This window comes from Vanessa cardui, chromosome 1 (assembly GCF_905220365.1).
Source record: "Vanessa cardui chromosome 1, ilVanCard2.1, whole genome shotgun sequence".
Classification (NCBI taxonomy): Eukaryota; Metazoa; Arthropoda; class Insecta; order Lepidoptera; family Nymphalidae; genus Vanessa; species Vanessa cardui.
In genome coordinates this window covers 3485253-3504333 of record NC_061123.1, presented here as the reverse complement: position 1 = coordinate 3504333, position 19081 = coordinate 3485253, and the positions used below count along the sequence as shown (strand labels likewise).

At 31.2% G+C, this 19081-nt stretch overlaps 1 protein-coding gene across 1 annotated transcript in view; it reads right to left on the bottom strand.

Annotated features, from left to right (window-relative positions):
- The window catches only part of LOC124529716 (protein eiger-like), a 40247-nt gene extending 33453 nt beyond the window's left edge, over nucleotides 1–6794 (bottom strand). The window contains exon 1 of the mRNA XM_047103598.1: nucleotides 6187–6794. Within this exon, the coding sequence (XP_046959554.1) occupies nucleotides 6187–6549 (363 nt within the window). The 5' untranslated portion in view covers nucleotides 6550–6794. The remainder of the gene's footprint in view (nucleotides 1–6186) is intronic.
- Between the last annotated feature and the right edge of the window lie 12287 nt (nucleotides 6795–19081).

Here is a 19081-nt window from a genome sequence, read left to right as displayed (position 1 = left end):
AAAGTACGCAGCGGATTTTAATACGGCGTCCATCAATAGAGTGATTCAAAATAAGGTTTTTATGTACCAGTACATTACAGTGGGGAAAAGCCAAGAAATACAACTTTCCTGACCAGTATTGTGCCGAGCAGTTGGTTTGTAGTATGTCGTTAGTATATTTATTAAACGATAAAATCTCGTGGAAAAACAATAATAACTTCTATAAACATTGCACATCCGGGTGGAGTTCTTATCCTTTAAATCTACCGACCGGTTCCCTAGATAAAATGTTACCCTAAACTCGTATTTATATAAATAAATGAATATACTTTTCTAACTAATATCTTACTTTTGACGTACATTCGTGGTGCGTCTATGCCCATCTACGGAGAGATTACGTCAGACGTACAACTTAGTTCTGAAATGTGATCTAAATGTAATCTCGGTAAGTACTAATTTTACTGAGTCCCTTACGTTCACACGCAGCACGTGCGCTCACCGCTGAATTTACAAAACGTCTTGCAAACATTGGCGTTTTTCCAACGAACGTTGTATACTCTCACCAAATCTATATTTATTCCTGTTCGACAACTTATTTGTGCCACCTTTATACCTCTATGACGTCCATTCGACTGATCAAGCAGGAAATGTAATAAAAGGCAAATACCATAAGTAACACAGGTATTTAATACTTTAGAAGTTCTCAGCTAATCTAGCTTAACGCATATATAATGCGCATATAACTCATTGGCCATATTTCGGTTCCTTACTTCCTACCGTGAGTCGTAAGTCAAAAATCAAACCAAAAATACATTTAAAATCAAATAAGTATAATATGATTTCACTTTATATTTAAATAAACGTACATGTCCTACTACACGTGTTCATGTCTTAGAAAGAGTTTCAAAGTCAAAATCTACAAAAGCTACAAATAAACCAAATTCAAGTAGCCGGTACGAAGAGCTGTTAAAAGTTAATGAATCGAGAACTCATTTTATAGCCGATTAATTCCTCACGATGTGTTGAGAGCGTGTTATTATATTTTAATATCTTGTATACATTTCGGCAATTGAAAGTAGAATTTATTACCAACGTATTAATACTGGTTGCTTACTCAGAGTGTTATATTATAAAGGTTACGATAAAAGTAAATAAAACAGTTTCCGCATTACAATAATTTAATATACATATAATATTTTGTAAAAACTGTGAGATATGTGATAAAATCAATCCGAACATTAATTCTAAATTAAAAGTTAATTTATATTCGATATCGATCGAAGGAGAAATGCTAAACAAATTTGACCTTGAGTTGACATGACTCCTACTCACGCTTTACTCGAATTATAATAATATAACATATTATTACATAGCTGGGGGTGTAATAAATGGTTTTTCAACCGACTTCCAAAAGGAGGAGGTTATCAATTCGTCTGTATTTTTTTTTTTTTTTTTTTTTTTTTTTTATGTTTGTTACCTCATAACTTTTCACTGGGTGGACCGATTTTGATAATTTTTTTTTGTTTGAAAGGTAGTGCTTCCCGTGGGGTCCCATTTTTTTTATTTTTTTTTCCGACGATGGTATCCATGTGAAAACGACATAAGTCTTAAATTTGCATTATGTATATGCGCGACAAATAGGTGAATAGATGAAAATCACGTTAACCAATTTTGATAATTCTTTTTTTATTATAAAATATATACTTCAAGGGTAATTTGGTGAAAGTTTGGTAAGGTTCTGAGCACAGGATCCATGACAAAGTAACGGAACGGAAGGGAACGGAACAATTCTGAGGAGCACGTTAGCGATACTCGGTCGAATCTTTTATTTATAGGTTATTTGGATATTTGAGTCACCTTCCGTAATGTGGTTATGTTTATGTAATTATCATAGTCGAATATTATAATCAACTAGCTACCCACCCCGGCTTCACACGGGTGCAATACTGATACTAAATATACTACAGAATATGTTTATATACGACATCACATCGCAAACTTCTAAAATTATTAGTGTTTCTTTACTATATTGTTCATGTATTATATACACAAACCTTCCCCTTGAATCACACTGTCTTTTAAAAAAAACCGCATCAAAATCCGTTGCGTAGATTTAAAGATATAGGGACAGAGAAAGCGACTTTGTTTTATACTATGTAGTGATGGAACTCCTATACGGCTCGCAGTTAGGGTGCGATATGGGGTAGAATTTCTTACTATCTTTAATCAAATTTTGTGTATATGATGTGATGTCATATGATGTACGAAATATAGTTGGTCTTTTTCAAAGTTTTTTTGCTGAGTTCGATTACAGCTCTTTCGAGGGATCCTTGTAGTTTACGCCGCGTGACGTATTAAAGCCGCATTTTCGAAAATCTATTTTTGCTTTATTCGCAAGTTTCCTTTGAAATTGTCCTCGAAGTAGTTTCTGACTCATATAAACGGAACGCTTAATCTATCCATATTAAAAAAAATTAGTCAACATCAGCTTCACTTAAAATCAAAAAATAAATAAAATTTTAACAAAAAGAAAAACCGACTTCAAACAAAACACTATTTTAAAACAAATGAATATGCACGAAAAAGTAATAAAAATAATTGCGTTTTCAACATATTTTTTAGAGTCTTCCTAAGTTAAATGAAATGAAAAATATTAGACTACTTAAAAGTCGATTAACGATTATATCATGTAGTTATAATTATTGTTATATTTGGAGTCGGTGTCAGCCAATAAAACCCTACAGTATATCTATCAAAAAAACAATACGAGAATACTTTAACAAATATGTTTTTTACAAATTACCTTTTACACAATAATATACTGGATCAATCAAGGGGCTCGTATCGCTTCTTTCTTTTGATTGTTGGAGCAAGGGCACCGTGGCTGACACCGGCTCCAAATATACCAATAACTATAACTACATGATATAATCGTTAATCGACTTTTAAGTAGTCTAATATTTTTCATTTCATTTAACTTAGGAAGACTCTAAAAAATATGTTGAAAACGCAATTATTTTTATTACTTTTTCGTGCATATTCATTTGTTTTAAAATAGTGTTTTGTTTGAAGTCGGTTTTTCTTTTTGTTAAAATTTTATTTTTATATTTTATTAATAGGTGCGACACAAGGTAGGTACTTATATCAACGTGGGGCATATTTAAATATGCTTCACGTATAAGTTCCATATGTATAATTTGAATATTGATACGTATAGATCAATAATGTATTGTTTTATCACTATTTTTTAAATATAACACTAATGCTCGTCAACTGCAACGGCTTAAAAAAACAAAATGGCGGATGAACAGAGGAGAAAACGCTACTGTTTTGCCTTTCCCTATTTATATTCCGATCAATATAGGTAAAGCAGATTAGGTTTCGGATGCCTTACTGTAGTGAGATAAGATATCTTATTTATGCTTTACTTTTAAGAAATCTTATTTTTATACTTATTAATGGACATTTAAATCATTATATATTCCTTAATTATATATTCCTTATTAGTAATCATAATAAAAAAATGACAAAATTAAATATTTTATAATATTCGGAGGAGTTATTTCTGTTCACATCCAATAAGCATTTATACACGACTGAAACTCAAAAAATGGAACGCTGGTTACTAAAATAAAAAAAACAAACTTTTTCTAAAACAGAATTTATAATTAACAAAAACTAAATATTTAGTGCAAGTGCGCGGACACTATTATTTATAAATTGTGATTAATATGCTTGAAGAGTATATCTTTAATTCTGACGTATACTATTCATGACGCGATCAAGCCCAAATATATACGTACATAACTGGCTATGATAGTCCTATGAATGGAACGTGTGGATCCAAATGGATCACTGTTATTAAGAATAACCATACCCAATGATCGCAGGTCCAAGTACAGGAAAGCAAAACCGACTATTTGCGTGCTTTGATAGTTCCATCTTTAGAAAAAGTACGCTTCTGTAGTCGTACATTTACGGGCTGTAACATTCTGGATGTGGTGACTGATGTGTATAGAATTGAGTAATCTATTCATATTATTCAAATATACAATTGTAAATTAAATTAATTCCAAATATTTAAAAGCACTTAGAAAACGTCTCACTGCAGTGCCATTCTGAATTTCTAATTCAAATGGAGTGGATTGCCATTTAGAAATAAGTAAAATGAAACTCACTATTAAATACACAGTCGTATTTATGTTTTATTTTGATTATTCATTCTGTTTGACTATTTTAGGATTATTATGTTCATACATGTAGTGTTTCTTTTCTCCCGCTTCAAGAAAATTTATTAAATATATTTAAGAACTTAGGATATTAATATAAAACAAATTATTAACGATTTTCCAATATTTTCTGATATTGCAAAAATGTAGAAGATCGGATATATGGATATTAATCGGAATCAATCTCTAAGCCTTATTTATGTCTTACAAATAATTCTATACATAAATTTGTTTTATTTAAATTACAACGTAAAAATATTCCTATGTAAAATTATTTTGATACTATCCCGCATTGGAGCGGAGTAGTGAAATATGCTCCAAACGTCCTCCTCAAAAGGAGAGGATGCCTAAGCCCAACTGTGGAACGGATACAGGCCTTTGGTTTACAGTTCTTTTAATTTTCCTACAATAATATAGACAAAATATAATAATGAAAATAAATGTTGTAGTCGAATGAAAACTTTTTACCGTGTAAGATTTAAGTTGTATAGCATTTTATATTAAATTTTATAAACAATAATATAAACGATTACTAAGTATAGCGGTTGCGCAACGAGGGTCCACTGCAACGCATCATTTTTTATTTACAAACCTAACTGGTTTGCAAACTAAACCAGTTCCAAATACTGTAGCGCGGACATCCGCCACCGATTTTGGACAAGCCTTTTTTTACGCTAAATTGTAAGAATTTATTCATTGTGGCACCAATTTTATACTATCAGTGACTCAATAGTCGCCCGACGAAATTTCAATATTGAATTAATAAAGAAACTGTTTCCGTTTACGAAAAAAACTCTGATAATAATTGGATACAAAAAAATAAAAAAGAAACAATACCTTCCAATATATATTTTTTTAATCTATATATTTCGAAATAAGAACGCAAAACAATCAGTGCAAATAAATAAGCCTAACATTTAAACCAATCTACATTTGATAAAACAAATAGGAAGGAAAAACCCATTAGTTAATTAAACACAACAATTATACGAATATCGAGCGTACCGTACATATGTCCGTTTTGTAGGATTTATTTGAGTTTAAACGTTTAAAATAGCATAAATAACAATTTACAGCTACACATTTAACTTGTATAACATCCTCATACTTGGCACACCTCGGCTAAACATTTCAGCTTTTGTTTTGATCAAAAATAACCAACACGATATTACAAAACTTTATGATCAATTCCAACGAATTCGAAATGAATCATTGTTGTATATACAACCACCATTCATATTTTATTACTGTTTTTCAAGTTTTGTATCGATATTTTGATAGTCTTCAAATAAATGAATGATATATATTTTTTTATTAGTAAAAATATATAAGCTTCAAGAAAGACCGGAGATATTCCACACTTTATGAGTATGAATTGGAATGCTTTATATTCTGTCATCATATCATCAATGATCGAGTCAATTGAATGTAATGATCTCCGTGCAGCTGTGTAGAACCTTGGACTAGCTCCGACTTATTATGTATTATCAAGCTTCAAGTTGTTACTTCACTGATTATGTAAATAAAGGAAATCGATACTAGTCTATTAACTATTTGTAATACCTACATACTTATCTATTTTATATCACTCTAAGTTTTAAAATATTTATACTTTCAATGTCTAAAAAAGTAGCGACGAAAATAAATTAGCTGTTATTATTCATTCAACATTAACCATACGTTTTACGAAAAATATGTACCTACAGTAATGTCAACATTTTATAGCATCATCAATTAACACTATACATGTAAAAATACTGTTAATGTTGTGAATTTAAAGTTGTCAATTGTCACGCTGTAAGCAATGAAATAAACACCGTGTCCAAAACCTAGAATAATATTTATATCGTAAACATATGTACATGTTTGTTTCATGTTACGTTTTCACTTTATCTATGACATATTTAAATATGTCAATGTGTCTATTCTAACTTGCACGAGACATTGAGTAAGAAGAATGTAAACAATGAACACTCACCGTGTCTTCCAGAGCTTTGAATTCGTTAAATAACCTGTTGTTTTCGAGTTTCTGGTTTAAGGACATCACGTTTGCCGACATCGCTATCATATTAGCGGTGAGCTCATCAACCTCCTCTCGGAGACGAGTAAGCTGTATCTCCCGAACAATAGTAAGGGCCAGTAACCAAACCGCCAGAGCCCCCACTGTCACCCCGAAGACGACGCACCCGTGCCGCCTTCGGTGAACCCTTTCCGTACCCGCATATTGTCGCTCGTAATCTTCACTCATTAAGTTCTTTGATAAGTCCTTCACATCCTTCAATGCTTCCGTCTGGGTGTACATGGTGACAGGCTCGGGTATAAGCGCACGATTTTCGGCCATCACACCCTTGATTGACACTGCACTCGCGATCTGTTACACGATAACAAATAGGAGCAATTAGCCGTTATCGGCCCATTATCGTGTTCTAAGAAGGTCGGGTCGACTTATTGATAATAGAACCACGTGCTGAGAAATATCCGAAAGTCAGGAAGAAATACACGCGTGACCGGCGAGGCGGACTAGAACCGAGTGGAACAAAACGAAGCCAGTCGTGTGGCACGCGGCGCCCGCGCAGCGTTGCATACGGCTCGTCAACGCTCAACTATCCGAATGCGGTAATTGGGAAGATTAACCTTCGTAAACACTCATAGTGTAAACAATTCAATATTTAATGACAAACAGTCGTTAACGCTATAAGTATTCGCTGTGAAAGAATTTCATTATGCTGATATTATGTAGACATATATAATACGTACATAATTTCTGCTTATAACGGCATTATCAGCCGGCGCTGATGTTAATATTAAGTAATAGTTAATGATCACAGGACGTTTTTCTCTCGTACTTCATTAATATTTATTGGTTATGCAAGTAAAACAATTTACAATATAGAAGCAGTAACATGTATGAATTATGAAAAAAATATAGTTTTAAATAATTGAAAATGATATTATTATATGACATACAAGAATATTAAGAATATTTAATTTTGATGAACTTATTAGTGCATTCAGTGACAAATCCTCTAAATTTATTTTATTCACAAAATAAGGACTTCGTGTAAATTAAAATGTTTTCTATATTTGAACAGAACAATGATATAATGAGAAAACAAAATTGATATTTGAAATGTTTCTTTGGTAAATTGAGAAACCTAACTCATATAACTGAAGTAGATACCTGACCACTTTTACATAAAAACCTTTTTGCTTAAAACTTGCTACCTTTGATTATCCTTTATTGATTAAAAAAATGTATATCATCATCCCCTTGTCCCAGTCTCAATTTTATTTAGGGTTGGCACAGCATGTCTTCTTCATTCATACTTCTATTTCTGACGTCATCTCACAAGTAAAATTCTTGCCGGCCATATCGTCTTTCACACAATATATCCATCTTTTCTTTGGTCCCTTTCCTCTATATCCAACAACATCCATGCTCAAGACAATATGGTCTTCATTATTATTCGATTATAAGAAAAACGTAACAATAATAACAAATTCTAATTATGCAATATGTACCTAATATTGGCTATGAATAGCAATGATTTTTTAGATAAGAGTATCATAATTGTAACTAGAGAAAATGTTCTAACAATTATATTAACAAAAAACCTAAAACCCAATAGCAATTCAAAAGAAATTAAATGCCAATTGCGTAACGTTATCTAAGATGTGCGAAGTACACCTTCGCATTTCTCAATTTATAAATAACATCAAAGTAAGATACGCTAATGAATCATTTTACAAAAAATCGCCATTCATATAATCATACTGGTATGGAGTTGTGTCTGTCCGTGTAATTTTTATTACAATATTAATCGTTCACTTTGTTTTTTTTTTAATGGGATGCCAGCCATCCAAAGAGGACGGATAGACGGTGGAAACCACTTACCATCAGGTTGCCCGTCGGGCTACCTATTTATCCGGCTGTCATGATTATTTTATAAACAAAACGTCGTTGTTAAAAAATACAATTTCATGTTTCAAACATTAAAATAAATAATCCTCAGATTCGGGTATAACGTAAGAAAAAACAGAAAATAATAGAAACTAGGAGATTACCTGGCGATTTAGACCTATTGAGTTTTTTAATATAATAGTGTACTGGTAATTTGGTATCACGTAGCAAACCTTAATTACTAATAAAATGTAACATATTTATCAAACTAAATTAACGCCTAATTCAAAAATAATTATATCCTCGTATATCAGCCCACTGAACGAAAGCATTCAAAGAAAACATTCTTAGCTAGCTATAAATAAATCAAATCACTTAAAATATGCAGGTCAAATAATAATCTCTCGCCGTTTGAAGTCAGATTATATATATCTCAAAGCAATTCAGAGTATTTTCTTAATATAATTGATGACGCAGGCGTCAGACAGTTCAAAGATCGCTCCAGTAGATTTCTAGTACGGGAGTGTGACACTATCAGATGCTCCAATTATACACAAGAAACTGTGAACAGAAACTATGACAGAAATGCGATGCTTTGAGGTAATATAGTAATATTACATTATTGTATTACGCTGAATATTTCTACTAAGTGTACATACACTAAATTACGAATATCAGCATTGATTTCCTACTGAGTGATTCCATGCCCGTTGGCCACAGCAGTAAATCTAAAGAGACTGTATTAGTGCACATTAGTGATCTCAGTGCAAGTGCTTTGTGCATCTGTGCAATATATTGCTAATCCTTATACTCAAAATCAGATGGCTAATCCAACACGACCAGGCACATCACAGACAAACGAAACTCCCGGTAAAACCATGAATTATTAAAGCCAAATCAAATAACAAAATTGTTAAGGCCAAGTTGCGAAAAATTGACGTCATCGTACATATATAACGTAAAATTAAATTAAAAGCAAATAAAATGGTACTTTGATAAATTGAATAATAAATATACGTCATCAATCACGCAAGAGAAATATCTATTTTGTTGGTTGAATCAACTTGGTTCAATAAACACATTTTGCTGGATGGTTCGTTCCAAATATTTAGCTATAAAAATGGTTTTTTAATCACCATCTAAATTCATATGTTATGTATAGTTTTGCTTTTTTACTTCCAATTTATTATGAAATACCGCTTTATTTGCAGATCTTCATGTCATCCTAGCAATGCAAATTTGCAAATTTGATATTTATTGATATTTCATAATTATAATCAAATAAAAGAAATATTCGGCGTCAACGTTCATTTCATTTAAAATTAATTTTAAAACCTTGTTTTTAAATTTTTGACCATCATATTGGCACCCAGCGCCTACACTGTCTGATGGTCAATTCAGTCCAGGTTGGTTCTCTCAATCTTATAATCTGTGAGATGTATTATGATTTATACTTCAATTCCATTTTACTGAGCTTTTTCTATTTTGTTATAATTTTTCTTTGTCATAACTCATAAAACATATAGGTAGAGCTGGCATTTAGAAAACTGCATTATTCTTCCGTACAATGTTACAGGGCAGTTATTTTTATGCCCGAGTTAACACTCGATGCTTATTAACAGACGATACTTTATACATATAATTTCTATACTATCGTGCTATACGTATTTCAAACTACATAGGTACATACAACGTATGCATGCTGCAAATGATACAAATTGTTTGGCGACACAATAAGGTTAATTGCTTATTTAGGCTTGTCATTTCGATTAAAATAAACAGGTTTATAAATTTCAATATTTATGTATTCGATGATGTAAGTTACGCGAAAATTAACGAAATGTGTCCTTTCCACAGTCTAAAAATACATCGTTAATGTAATTGCGTCTACTGACACACATATGCTTAATTTTGGATTGATGTTATCCAGCAATACAGTAATGATTTATGTTTCTGTGTCTCGAAGTGAAAATAAAATTATCAATGATTCAAATGGAAATTATAAAAATATATGTACTTATTATATTTGAATAGATTTTTTTTGTCAGTTAGAAGGCCATAAGGCAAATTCCAAATTGGCACATTGTGCTCAGCAACCTAGACGGTAGAGACTTCACACTAGCCTGTCGTCAAAGCTTTACAAGGCGCAAATTCGGCCTCATATGGTGTACTGATGTCACCTCTTGTCAATGATCAAACCCTTTTCGACCTGCTTGAGCTTCGTGTGGAGATCTTGGATCGCTCTACATGTTCATTTTTCACGGGAAATGTTCGAAGACATTATTTGAATTAATTCCGGCCGCTGAATTTCAAAGTTGGACATCGGATCGGAAATCCAAATTTTATCCACAATATCTAGGTTTTCGAAAATCCACTACAGTACCAACCATTATTTGGAACCAGCTTTTTCAAATACAGTGAAACAGAAACAGCTCAATAATATATAGCGATATATTATATAAAACTGATATAAAAATAACTGCTGAGTACATGGTACAAACCCGGATGGGAATGTACAAATCGAATTGACTCAATGACTTTATCTCTGACAGATACGTTGATAACGGCGTGGTCAATTTCCCAATTAATTATCAGCGTTCTTACTGTAATAAAAATTACATCATTAGTTAGCTCTGCTGTTTGTAATAATTAATTAGATCCGACTGTATATATTTGGAGGAGCTTTCCGTATTTTGTATACAGCTGAGCACATATACTACTTAATTGCGATAAGTCAAATAATCTATGAGTTTGTATCGGAATGGTTATTTGTAAATCGAAACGAAAATAGACTCATATATGCTTAGCAAGTTCTCCTCTTGAAATTTTAATCTCAGCTAATTTCAGGTACTAACCAACACATATTGCAAATGTGAAATAAATAGTGAAGCTCGGATAATCGAAGGTGAACGCCTATCTGACCCTAGGTTCCATGCTCCCCAAATAAAACGTTACTAAAAGAATAACAACTTTGGCTATTTCAAAAACATTTTTTAAGTAGAAAATTTAATGTAACTATATTATTTCTGGGCTTCTGTTTTCTTTCCAGGAGAGGGTTTTGTTATTATCCTATTACGGCTGGAAGAATGAAATCCAAGACATACAATATTTTCCTTAATTACGAGCATGATATTCATTATGATACAAATAAATAAAGTACATGAAAATTGCTTGTACTTTGCCGGGGTTTTAAAGCGTTATCTTCCATTAAGTATTACTTGCTCTAACGACTATGCAAACTGAGCACATAATTCAGAGTCAAATTATTAACAGAAGAATCAACGCTTTTTTATATAGACTACTCGCTCAACCTGCAGGTTTAACTATACCTACAGAACACAAACCATCATCCCCGTTTTACCACTTCGAGGGGTAAATAAAAAAGTATGTCCTTTCTTGTGACTGAAACAATCTCCATACAAAATGTCATCTTCATCGATTCAGCGATTTAGGCTTGAAGACATACTACTTCTTTGTTTGCTTCAAAATAACAATAAACAAAATATTTATATAGAGTTCACAGTATTACGACTAGATATAATTGTCATTAGTCATTAAATACTTATACTTTGAACGACGCACGCAATATATACCGATATCTAATGACAATGTTTGCGGCTTTTGCATGTCATAAGTTCTTTTAACGACGTCATGAATAAAGCAACACAAAATTATTGACGTCACCAGCGTTAAATAATAATAGCTGGTCACATTACTGCTTGCGGTCATCTGCTCGTTTTAAATCCAATATCTGAACACACTCACTCGTTAAACATCAAGATAAAAATATAAAGTACTACTGTTGGGTAGAAAGTCGGATAAGTACTGAGTAGTATCTACCCAAGCGTCCAGAAAGACTAACTAACGGTTCTTTTTCATTGTCATTGTCAGTTTTTTTTTAATATCATAATTTAGACATATAAATAGTGTTTTCTATAATAATAAAACTAATATAGTGATGAAAACATTTGTATAACTATATTAATGATCGTTTCCATATTAAAGGAATTATATTCATAAAGGCTCTATAATAAAATTACTTTGTTGCAACAATTCCATGAACATGTGATCTTGATGTGAATTGTTAAAATAATATCCGTAAATTTATAATATGAAAATAAATATTATGTATAATTCTTTCATATTAATAATAATAATTATTTAAAACAATCGTTTCTAAAAAAACATTCAGTATCGTAATAGTTATTACTATCTCTTTTATCTGTATGCAATAATGTTTATTATGCACTTATTTTCTTATCTTTTACAGTCAAGATGTTTTTGATATAAATACTAACTATTACAATAATTGAACAATAATTTGCAAAACTTTAGCCTTGCCAAATAATTTGTATCCTTCCGTTAAAAAATATGAAATAAAAAATAATCTCATTTTCACAAGTAATTCTAGTAAACCCCGTCGAAAAGCCCTCATGAAAGATATATTTTCGTTTTTCATATTCTACAACTACAACAACAACAGCCTGTAAATTCCCACTGCTGGGCTAAAGGCCTCCTCTCCCTTAGAGGAGAAGGTTTTGGAACATATTCCACCACGCTGTTCCAATGCGGGTTGGTGGAATACACATGTGGCAGAATTTCTATGAAATTTGTCACATGCAGGCTTTGAATGAGTACGAGATGAATTATAAAGACAAATTAAGCACATGAATCAGCGGTGCTTGCCTGGGTTTGAACCCGCAACCATCGGTTAAGATGCACGCGTTCTATCTAACCACTGGGTCATCTCGACTCGTTATATTTCGACTTTTTATTTTCAAATTGAACATATTTTTTATTCTTGTTAATTATCAATTGATTATAATATGTACATTTTCCATTTCGTAGACAGTGGCTAAAGATGAATGTCGTTTGGCGTTCATGATTAAAATCTATAACTTTCCTCTTTTTTGCTCGAGTATCTTTAGCTGTTGCAGTAGTGATAAGAATCAATAGTATTGCCAGCGACTAAAGCTCATATGAATCATGTTCTTTCAATCCCAAAATACACAAAGCTATATCTTATTGTTAGTTAATTTTAGCACCCAAAAATCATTGTTGTGGGACTATCCAGACTTTTTCCAGTCGATTAAAACTGTATTGTGGTCCACCCTAAACTTTTCACATATGTTGAAACTGGTAATAGATCACTGTTACTTTAGTAAAGTAAAGTAAAGTAAAGTAACAGCCTGTACATTTCCCACTGCTGAGATAAGGCCTCCTCTTCCATTAAGGAGAGGGTTTGGAACATATTCCACTACGCTTTTCCAATGCGGATTGGTAGAATGCACATGTGGCAGAATTTCGATGAAATTAGACACATGCAGCTTTCCTCACGATGTTTTCCTTCACCGCCGAGCACGAGATGAATTATAAACACAAATTAAGCACATATATATATAGTGTTGCTTGCCTGGGTTTGAACCCGCAATCATTGGTTAAGATGCACGCGTTCTAACCACTGGGCCATCTCAGCTCACTGTTACTTTGCTTGCTTTAAATTGCATCGTCTTTATCTGCCACAGAACAGGTCGACCAGAGAAACCTTCATCTTTAACATCATAATTCCCGGACTAAAAACGCCTTAAAAAAATGTAAGCCACTTTTACTGATCCTATGTTACATCCATAATTCTCACAATATTTTTCACGGCTTGGATCGTATTGTACCCATTTTATTATAATAAAACATTAAAATCTAACAAAATTCTTCGAAAGATTCACATATTCCGCTTAACAGAATAATAATAGTAAAATAGCGAGAAAACTTTTTTACTTTTTATAAAATTTTCCTGTTGTTCCTGTTAATAAAATGTTATCTATCTATTTAATGGAAAAACAGCCAGATATAATTATAGCAATAAGGAAAATTTAATGGATTTTTTACTTGTAAATTACGAAAAGATTTTTTCCCAGACCTTAAGACTATATAGCTTTAAGATGTTAAATTTCACAAAGGTTTTCCAATATAGCTGACTTTCGGATTTAGTAAGTAATCCCAGGTGAATGGACCTAATTCTTAAAACTTTTCTCATTATCCTAATTACACCAATATCTAGGCTTATGACTAAATTAGCTGCTTCGATTCTTCAGATTTGTTTGCATATTGATTAGGGCAAATTTGTTTTTTTTTTTTTGTTCAAAGCTATTACTGTAATTATCAGTGTATCTCTCCAGTCTTCAATTCAATGAAATATCAGTTTATCAGTGTTTCATAAAGTATTTCCAATCTCTTATCTTACGGATCAAATCATTTAAAGTTATTAAAAATTTTAGTATATAAAAATTATAGTATCCATTGACAAGACAAGATTACGGCGTTATGGCTTTTTTAATGAAAAAATACCTTTGCCTTAATACTCTTGACTTTCTTCATCGATCGCTCAGAGAAATAGTCGTTATAATTACTAAAATTCTGGAAACAGTCTACGGACCATATTATAGTTGCTCGCTGCCTACGTGCGTTGACATATTTGGTGAGTATCATGACAAGAGGCAAATGATAATAAGGCAAGCAGACGTGGCAAATATTTGTCTCTTATTTCAATGTGCGAGAATATTTTAGTACCTATTAATTGCAAAATACAAGATACTAAGTATTATTTTTCCAAGTTTACACAATTACTTTCATAGCAACCTAATGGCAACTTAACACAGAACAGAATAAAGTATGATATCAAAATTCAATATCGTACTTCTTCCTGATTTTAAAAATATCCTATTTGTTTTTTTACCGCCATCCCTTCTTGTAATTTTTTAAAATAGTAACTTTAAAACACATTTGAACGAGTTAAAATTATTGCCAGGCATGCAGGCATTTTTAAACGCTTATTTATATTTATAAATGATAGAAATCCGTAAAATTATCTCCCTGTAACGTTTTTATATTTAATTAAAGTTGATAAAGAAGCGCCTGTTTAATAATGCTAGCAACAAATTTTCCCTATGTAATTTTGCGGAAAAGTTTCTGCGAAGATATATTGTTTGCTAAATACAAGTATCATGTTCATTTAAATAAAATCGGTTTTAATTGTTTATTTATTGTGATAGTTAGACAATATTTTTTAATAAATATTATTCTTTTAGGTGATTGAAACCGAACGTCAATGTTATTTAAAAGAAAACCCATAAATAGGTTTGCTTGTAAATAAATAAATACGCTACTAAAAAGTGATCATAAATCAAAAAAAATAAAACCATATGCAAAATCTGTAGTACAGCAAAATTAACTGGAACGAGGCAGCAGTGTTTCAGCCCTTGTCTACTACTTAGAAATAATAAAGAAGAACTCTTTAAATCTACTACTTTTTTGTAAGTGTATATAATTATCCTACTTAATAAATGAAGAGGCAATTGTTTTATGATACGTAACTAAATACACATAGTACTTGCCACAGTGGATGCAGCGCGTTTCGCAATTTTTATTATATTAATATGATTAAAATTTACACACACCGTTCCGTGTCTTCTGCTTTAAATTAACTTCGTTGACGTAATTATCGTTAATTTCGTGTTTATATTTTATATAATTCCTTACTCTTTTGTCCTGAATGATGTACATTTTCTTTGGAATAAATGTCAACCGTTATTTTTTAATTATTGCTTATTAATGTTGGAGCAAGTAATGTTAGTATACTTTTTTTGGATTATGTTTATGTGGCGTTGATATTAAGCATTATTCCGCGATTACGTTACACTAAAACGTTAAAGCGGGATTCGATCGGGATTCAATTTATTGAAATGCATAGTTCATTTGGGAGTTAAAGTTAGCCCTAATTATATTCCAGTCCCATTTGAATATGTGCGAGTTCGAGACGCACATATTCATTGATTCGATGTCACACACCGCGACTTTGTAAAATTTATTATAAATGCTTTTTCTAAAATATAATTACAATTTCATTAAATATTTAACCCGAAGGATAAGATAGATAACATTTTAGTAAAAAAATTCCAATACCTTGGAATTTTTTAGTAAAAAAAATCCCATTCCTTAAAGATACGAAGGCGTTAATACTTGAAAGACTCATTTTTACCTGAGTATCTTACAAACTTGAAATATTAACTGAATATTCTACATAAATTTCAGGACTCCTAACCGATCTTATGTATTTCTTATTTATACAAAATAACATCTAAAAATTAAAAATAAAATAATGTTGAAACGAAAAGTCTTAGAGAGTGGAAAAAATCGTTACGAAAAATAGTCAATTACAACAACACCGCTGGACCAATCTTAATGACAACCTGAAAAAAAACAGTAGGGGAAACTACTGGTTTCAGAGGAAAAGGGATGAATCGAAGTGCCACCAGCTATATAGCTTATGTTCAGAAAATAAATCAGCGCCCAGCCAGCCAAACGGACGGGTTACACAGTGAATGGACAAAGTGACAACAATGGCCACGAATCAGCCACCAAATATAGATATATCTATTATTACACCGCGTGGAGAGATGAATTAGGAAAAGTATCACACATTGTGTCATATCACACTAGACTATCTACAAAACAGGTCAAACTGAAACCGATCGAGTGACACAGTAATCAGATACATTGCCTTGGACCAGATAAAATAACCTTGGCCTATCCACAGAGCCAAAAGGAAACTATTCTATTGATGTTTCCTAACCATAAAACTAATTCATAACAAAAGACATTTACCTACAAAATGACAGTAATAAAATTAATTAACAAAATTCAATGTACTACGGATAGAAACTTGAAAGAGACACTATATACTAACAATATTTTTACTAGTTCCTAGTATTTTCAGTAATAACATTTGTAGTCCAGAATCCATAGTCCATTTTTGGACTTGATCGCTATCAACCTTATATTTCGTGAGTAGCTTAATTTTATCATAATACCCAACAATTTTCTGTACGAAAACATTCGATTGTGATAGGTAACATAGCGGAGATAAAATATGTCAATTTGATGATACTCAAAAATGTTTTCGTCAAATCTCAATCTTTTTTATTAAATCTTAAAATAATTATCTTAATTCCAATTTTAATAATAACTTCGTTATACCTTAACCAGAAAAGCGAGTACATACATTACCATTAAACCTAAAATGATTTCAGTCTCACCCGCTGCGGTGAAATTTAATCAAAATTTCATTAAAGACATCGCTCCGACTAAAACTTTGACATGGTACATATTCTACAATTTCTCAATTTATAATATATGAACACTAGACAGTATGGCTCCATGTGTGACATAATTACCTCTTAATTATTTCCTAGTCAGCTAAAGTAATCGGAACAGTTTTTTTTTTCGCAAAGTCATTCGTCAAATTTTTACAATAAACAAAAATATTTATGAAGGTGAATAAAATTTTATTAATTGAATTTTAAATCTAGAATCGCTTGAAATTATATAGACGTTTCATAGAAGTTCGTATTTGCTTAACTTAAAGTGTTCGAAATAAAATATAGATAGAGCAGAGCTTTTAGTCGTTCCGATAACAAAATAAAAGGTTTTATGCATGAGATAGAATTTTCAGACCACAGAAGTAAATATCTTCTCATAGTAAGTAGTCTATTTATGGTATTTCTTTTAAGAATCAGTATTAAATAAAAATATAACTGGTAACAGTTAAATTCTATCAAATAATACTATATTCTTGTATTGATGATTTTACAAATAATATAAGTTTGAAAGAATGTAAAGTAAAGGAAGTCTGTTATACCTTATCGACGTAATATGTTGCCAAAAGTTATTATTAAGTTAGATTATGTATTAATGATTATCATATAGATACGGAAAAAAATTTTTAAGCAGTATCGTAAGTCAGAAGACAGTACGAAAAGGTCCAAATTTTCACTGTACATACACTTATATTCCAGTTTTTAGCTCAATTTTGGCTAACCTAATTCAGATCACGTATATACTATAGTAAAATTTATTACTTTTTGTGTATAGTTAACAGGCGCTTTAAAATTAATAAATACATTTCAAGTAAATAAACCCAAATAACGGTTTTAACATTCGCTTTATAAATATAGAATTTATACAAAGGAGTTTTAAAATCTTTCTTTGCTTATGAATTTAAAAAAAAAATAAACGAAATTGATATCCAAGCTTTAAAAAATGATGATAACTTTTAAACAGCTTTAAAGATATCAGCTGCCTCTTAATTTACTATCGTATAATTATGTCAATCTAAACGCAAGCTATCTGACAATGATCACGTTACAATTTTGCGTAGTACATACTAAATAAACATTAAAATGAAACTAATAACAACATGACCTCGCTTTCCCAAAAAAAATGACTCAAATTTCACAGTAAGGTATTTACAGCTAATGTAAACAATGTCTCGATATTACAGTGTCTTATTACATAGATCGGCTACTATTTTCCAATAATCATTAATAGATACAAAGAAATAAGCCGATTCAATGTTATTATATAACGTAGAGTGATGTTGTTGAAAATCGTTTACATAACTTAACAATTTTCAAACGAAAATCGTCTTTAACGCTATAAAATAAGTTATACAGTTACTATAGAATATATATTAGCCTTAAAGGTGAAATAATTATATTGTTTATAGTTTTATGCGCAAGTTGAAATAGTAAACGTTGTGCAATTATTACATCCGTCAGCATCCATACTCTATATTTGCTATGTTATCTTTTAAATTATATATAAACTATTTATTATTTGGCCTTATTTTTATTTAAAAACGTCGAACTCGTACTGGATCAAAAGATTGACTTTAATTAAAAAATAAAAAAACAATCTTTTCTTGTTAGAGCTTTTGAAAGGTTTCTCAAAAATAACTGCGAACTCAAGCGGAGTGTAATTTTTAACATAAAACAAGAACATATCATTTACACTTATCTCTCATTTACTTTAAAAAGAAACAAAATAAAAATGAATCAAACAAGACGGAATAAAAAAAAAACTAAAAATTCTTAACAAAAATGTCTGAAAAGATCGTCTAAGATTGAATTATGAAAGG